This window comes from Physeter macrocephalus, chromosome 5 (assembly GCF_002837175.3).
Source record: "Physeter macrocephalus isolate SW-GA chromosome 5, ASM283717v5, whole genome shotgun sequence".
In the NCBI taxonomy this organism is placed as follows: domain Eukaryota; kingdom Metazoa; phylum Chordata; class Mammalia; order Artiodactyla; family Physeteridae; genus Physeter; species Physeter macrocephalus.
This window is the reverse complement of record NC_041218.1, coordinates 6,114,552-6,120,966: the sequence shown is the minus strand read 5'-3', so window position 1 is coordinate 6,120,966 and position 6,415 is coordinate 6,114,552. Positions and strand designations below refer to the sequence as shown.

Sequence of the window (6,415 nt, the reverse complement as noted above, 5' to 3'; positions counted from 1 at the left end):
GAACCCGTGTCCCCTGCATCGGCAGGCGGACTCCCAACCACTGCGCCACCAGGGAAGCCCTGTCTTTATTCTTAATAGTGTACACCGACCCTCAGTCCCCCTTTCCCTGAGACCCAGAACTTGTGCATCTGTACTGGAGTTCCCAGATGAGGGCATAGTTCCTCCGTCTTAGAGCAAAAACGGTGCAATTATTTGAATACTGTGTTGCGTCTTCCCTTTATTAAAATATTTTACTTCTGTAAAAAAGATGAAAGCAAACTTTCATTAGCCTGTTGATACTGCTGATATGGAATGAAGATCCACAGACTGAAGGCATTTTCAAAGCCGTTGGACTGGAAGAGGCAGATTTTTAGCTCATGGGATTCGGCTGGACCGTTGCTCAGTTTTGAAGGAAGAGAACAACCTTTAAAGACGGATGAGGGCTTCCCTGGTGGCGCAGTGGTCAAGAATCCGCCTGCCAATGCAGGGGACATGGATTCGAGCCCTGGTCCGGGAAGATCCCACATGCCGCGGAGCAACTAAGCCCGTGTGCCACAGCTACTGAGCCTGCGCTCTAGAGCTCGTGAGCTACAACTCCTGAGCCCACGTGCCACAACTACTGAAGCCCGCGCACCTAGAGCCCGTGCTCCACAACAAGAGAAGCCACCGCAGTGAGAAGCCCGTGCACCGCAACGAAGAGTAGCCCCCGCTCGCCGCAACTAGAGAGAGCCCGCGCGCAGCAACGAAGACCCAACACAGCCAAAAATAAATAAATAAATTTATATTAAAAATTTTTTTTTAAGACATGAAATGCAGGACACGTCAAAATTGAGATGAAAAGGCAAAGTGCCTCTAGGGAGCGTGCAGTTTTACCTTCTGAGTCCAGAGTTCCCTCCACCCACAGCAGTGAGGCTCACACCACCTTCAGGGTCGTTGGAGGATTATGAGGGATTTGGGGTGCACACCCTGTTTCCTTCTCCTTCGGGGAGAGCTGCTGAAAGGCAGCAGGCTTTTCTCGGCGTAAGGTGTGGTCCTCAGCCGTGGGTGCTTCTTGGTCCGAGCAGGGAGCTGTGTCTTGTCTGTCTGGGTCTGCCTCCGGGTTTTAGGATGAGGTTAGGAGGCCGGGGGTTGGGGGCGTACAGAGGGTTGGTGCCTCGCCCAGACTTTGTGGGTAGGAAGACAAAACGAAGAAATTGCTGTGGAGTAGCTAGTTTGGCACTGGAAGGGCCATTTCCGGGCTGGGTTGACTGCCCCACAGGGGGTGGTGATCCGCTCAGCTTTCCATGGGGGGAGGGGAGCCCTCTGACGCCTGAACTTGGGAGATGGGGCCGAATTCCCAGCTCCTCTGAGCAGCCCTGGGAGGGTCCAGGAAGGGGCTCCTCTCTGTGCAGTCATACCTGCCGGGCCCCAGGAGCCCGCCCCCTTGAATCTATAGCTTTTGTGTGTTTTTTATGTCCCTCTTAAAGCAGTACGGAGGATCTGTTCTGGGCATCTCTCCTTGGCTTGTAGATGGCCGTCTCCTCCCCACGTCTCTCCACACCGTCTTCCCTCTGTGCGTGACTCTCTGTGTCCAAGTTTCCCCTTTTTATAAGGACACCAGTCATATGGGAGTAGGGCCCCCTCTCCTCCAGGGTGACCTCATGTTAGCTAATTACATCTGCAAACACCCTGTTTCCAAATAAGGTCACATTCTAAGGTACTGGGGGTTAGGACTCCAAAATATGAATTTGGGGGGAACACGGTTCAGCCCATAACCGCTTTCATCAGATTTTCAGAGAAAGACGTGACCCAAGAGGGCCTCGGGGATCTCTGAGGTCCGCCTCTGCGCTCTCTTGGAGAAGCAGAGACGGAGGACCTGGTGATCCACAGGTCTGAGCTGCTGTGGAACTGCTGAGGTGTCCAGCTAGCTTTCCGACTTGAAGAAAGCTGGTGCTGCTCTAAGTCGTTCCTGTGTCCAGTGTGACTCTCTCCTGCCCAGTAGTAATGGCTGCTTTCATAGATCACCTGCTGCGTGCCAGGCACTGTCCTGTGCCCTCCACAATCACGCCACTGGTCTTCATAGCAACTGCAGCTGGAAAGGTGGGATTATCCCCAGTTTACAGACTAAGCCCCGAGACCCAGTGAGGTTCAGGTGACTTGACGGGCACACAGCTAATAGGTGCCAGAGGCTGAATTTGAACCCAGTTCTCTCGACTCCAGAGCACGTGTTTTGCCAACGCACCCCTATACCTCTCCACTTGTGGTCTGATCTTGGCTGTGATTTATTTCAACAGACTGTGCCAGCCAGGGACCGTCTCTCAAAAGCCTGCCTCCCTCCCCACAAGGGGGAACAAAAGCTGGGGCGCACAGTTCATGCTCAGCAGAGATGTACGTTCATTCATTCATTCACTCGTTCGTTCACAGAACCATTGCACACCACCTGCGTGCCCTGCCGAGTTCTAGCGGGGGAGCATTAAACACTCCAGAAAAATATCCGAGAGGGGTGAGTGTTAGATGAATATCGTGACAGCTGTGGACAACTCCTGAAACTTGTAAGGAGGCCAGTCCTGCAGGCCGCCCGTGTGAGTGGCGGGTCGTTGGGCGGGGGCAGCCCAGGGTCTCCGTGGACTCCCTAATCCCCAACCCGGTGACCTGCAGAGAGGACAGAGCTTGCTAGAGACCTGCGGGCCTTGCGATCCTCCGGGTGTGACACTCAGTCGCCCCCCTCAGCTCAGTGGTCGAAGGGCTTGGCCAACCCGTGTGGCCACTCACCACCCGGCCACTGCTGGCGTCCTTACCGCCTTCCTCGCCGCACAGCGGAGGCCACCTGGCTGCAGGAAGATGTGTTGCTGCCACCTTGTGGGCAAGAAGATCCCGACCGGCGTCGGAGGGCCCTGTGGCTCTTGGGACCACTCTGGCCGCGGGAGGAAGCCGCAGCCTTTGGCTTTCAGCAGAAAGCCAGCCCCTCCTGGGCTCTGAGAAGGACCTCCACAGGCTCTCTGCGGCTGCTGCGTGGCCTCAGCTGGGCACGCCTCGACACATATCAATGGATCACCCAGCAGATATTTGAGGGAGGCTAGGTACAAGGTTCTGTGGGATTCCTGGGCCAGAGGCCGCCCTTCCTTTTCCCCCCACCAGTGCCCCACTTCTGTGCAGTGCCTCACAGCTCATGCCTTTTTTTTTTTTTTTAATTTATTTATTTGGGGCTGCGTTGGGTCTTCGTTGCTGCGCGTGGGCTTTCTCTAGTTGCGGCGAGCAGGGGATACTCTTCGTTGTGGTGTGCGGGCTTCTCATTGTGGTGGCTTCTCTTGTTGTGGAGCACGGGCTCTAGGCGTGCGGGCGTCAGTAGTTGTGGCACACGGGCTCAGTAGTTGTGGCTCACGGGCTCTAGAGCACAGGCTCAGTCGTTGTGGTGCACGGGCTTAGCTGCTCTGCAGCATGTGGGATCTTCCCAGACCAGGGCTTGAACCCATGTCCCCTGCACTGGCAGGCGGATTCCTAACCACTGCGCCACCAGGGAAGTCCAAGCTCATGCCTTTTTTATGCAGGGGTCTTTCTCTTTCTCCCTAGACACCCTGGGTTCAGCAGTGCACCCCTGCCACCCCAGGCCACAGCTGCACACGCAGGCACCCTCCTCTCAGGTCCGAGCAGCCAGTCCAGCTCAGCCAGCTCTAGAGTCGGCCCTTCTCCTTCTGATTTGCCTGTGCTCAGAACAGAAGGGGTTGCTCAGTGCTCAGCCTCTGCACGCTCAGCCTCCAGGGAAGCGTGTCCATCCTCACCCACGATGCACGCTGCAGGCATTGCGAGAGAGTGCGTCTTTAATTCCCCCAGAAGCTTCTGTGGGGTCTCACCCCTACGCAACAGGTTCAGCCTGGTGTTTCTGATGACCTTAAGAGTCAGAGAACTGACACGAGGGCTAGTTTTATGGGATTTCTGTACGGTTTACATGGCCCCAGCCTGATGCTTTTTAGGATTGTCCTAGTTTCCTTTGGGCTGTGTTGAGTAGTAAGCTGTTTGTCACATGTCTCTGGAGTAGAATCTTGCAGATGGAACACAGAGACCTTGTCCCTGACCCGGGCGGGTGTGTGTGTGACACCAACAAGGAGAGAGGTATGTGCCTGCACCGATCTCCTTTCTGGGGTCTTTGACTGGCTGTTGTCCTGGGACATTTATGTGCAGGCAGGTGCCCTTCTCTGTCTAGTTTCCCAGAGTCAGGAAAGGTTCCTGGGAAGCAGGACTAGGAAGGAGACAGCCCCATGAGGAAGAGGAAGCTGTCCCAGGTTTGGGATTGACCCAGTCGGAGCATTTCACCTGGACCGATTCTGCAGGTACCGGGGAGTCAGGAGCTGGTGTGTCCTCTGAGAATGTAGCATGTTCGTTCACCTCCTGGACTGGGCACTGCTGCATGTCCTGGAGCCCGTGTGTGTGTGTGTGTGTGGTGTGTGTGTGTGTGTGTGTGTGTGTGTGTGTGTGTTAACTGGGGGCCTCTTACTCTCCTATCCCAGCCTGCTCCTCGCCCCCTGAGGCTAGCCAGTTGGGTTCTGAAGCAGCCCATCCCCTGTCCCCCCTCAGTCCCCACTTGTCTCTGGTAGCTGCTGTCCTGTGCTTGCGTTTTCATTGGCTTGGGGGAGGGTTGGAATGAGCAGCCTTCTTCTCTGGGGGAGGGGTAATCCCCTAGGTGTGTGAGAGAGGACAGAGACAGAGACAGATACGAAGATAGGGAAGTGCAGTGTAAGAGACTTAAACTTGGGAACGTGAGTCAGGATTCCTGGGTTGCATTCCTGTCTCCACGCCTGAAGGAGCCTGGGAAAGGCTCTTCTGCAGGACCGACTATTATGTGGGGGTGTGCATCCCGGAGAGGAGGAAGCCATCCTCATTGTTGTTAATAACTAGTCCCAGGAAAACACGAAATCAGCCCCGGGGCCTCTCCAGGCCTGGGAGATCCAGCCCAGGACTTGGGAGTTTCCAGCTCTGGGTTCCCCAGGAGCACCTAGGATGGAGAGGCCCTACCTTTCTCAGGCATTCCCCCACCCCAGTCCCCTCAGGAATGTGCCACTTTTATCTTGTACTTTGCTTCTGACCAGGACCGTGGAATTCTAAAGCTGAGAAGGACAGGAACATGGGGAGTTGGGTTGGACTGGGGGTGGAGGAAACCTGGGAGTATTGTTACGTCTTTAAAGGAAATGCAAGCCCCCTCATCCTTGCCACTGCTTAAACTGGTTTCTCCTGATCTGCTTGGGGTCCTTGTGGATTATGGTAAACTGGCTCATCTCCAGCGCCTTGGAGAGGACTGATGTTTAAACTACAGTGGAGAGCACAGCACGGCCACTACCTGCCGCCTGCCCCCGTCCTGAAGTGATCCCTGCGTTTAATGTGTCTGCTGCAGCCCACACACGTGAAATTCACAGGGCATCCGTGCTCCGAGTGAGCCTCGGGCTCCAACCAGTACTGCAGTCTGAAGCTTCACCTCTGCACAGCCTCTGGACAGGAGGTGAGAACCAGCCAGCGGGTGGAGGCTGGAGACTTCAGGGGCTCAGAAGTGAGTCATTCGTCCAGAAATGTAATGGTCCAGGTCCAGAGGTTATCTTTCGATTTTCTGCTGCCCTTGGGCAGGACAACACTTAACCTAGTACAGATGATTTTATAATCTCCAGGGAAGAAGACAGCCTCGGTCGTTAACAGAACAGCTGACTAAAACATCCAGCAGCTCGGATTTGCGAGTCTCCCAGCCTAAGACAGGATTGCCTCGAGGAGGCTCTCCCCACTTTGCGGATAAGGAGACTGAGGCCCGAAGTCGGCATAACTCCTGACTCATAATTTAGGCTTTTACTGACTCCCACCCGGCTGGGTCACCTTCTGGTTCTAACCTGGAGAAAGAGCAAATGGCCTGCTTTTCTCCAAAACCGAGCTCAGTGTGTGGTGTGCCGAGGACTGTTACTTATTTGGCCTGCTCTTAATGACAGCTCCTCACCTGCCTGCCCCAACCGAGGAGGAGCCCAGGGCTGGAATTTCCTGTTTTCTCAGGGCTCGGGGGCTGCCCCAGCAGGCTGGCTCCCCTGCAGCCGCCGTTCCTGGGTGTTCCAGGCCAGGCTTGCCACGTCTCTCTCGGTGCTGGGCTGGCTCCCGGCCTCTCCAGGTCTGGGCTTGCCGGCTGCGAGGTGGAGGCGTTGAGGGACTCGGTCGGCCGACACCAGGTGCCCAGAGGCCGGAGGTCCGTGCGCCTCGGCCGCGGCCCCGGCCCGGGCCCAGCCCCGCGCCCCTCACCATGGGCCTGGCCCTCGCCCGCGGGCCCTGAGCATGGAGCGGGGCCGGCCGCCAGGGGACAGCCGCAGCCCGGAGCGGCCCGCCGCCTGCCGCCGCGCCCTCAGCGTCTGCGACTCGCTGGGCCTGCACGGCGCCCCGGCCGGCCGCGCCGCCACCGCCCTGTGCGCCGTGGGCGAGCAGCCGGCGCGGCCGC

General features: G+C 56.8%; 1 protein-coding gene across 1 annotated transcript in view; it reads left to right on the top strand.

The window, feature by feature from the left end:
• Positions 1-6,164: 6,164 nt before the first annotated feature.
• AGAP3 (ArfGAP with GTPase domain, ankyrin repeat and PH domain 3) overlaps positions 6,165-6,415 on the top strand; it is a 33,919-nt gene continuing 33,668 nt past the window's right edge. The window contains exon 1 of the mRNA XM_055084699.1: positions 6,165-6,405. Within this exon, the coding sequence (XP_054940674.1) occupies positions 6,256-6,405 (150 nt within the window). The 5' untranslated portion in view covers positions 6,165-6,255. The remainder of the gene's footprint in view (positions 6,406-6,415) is intronic.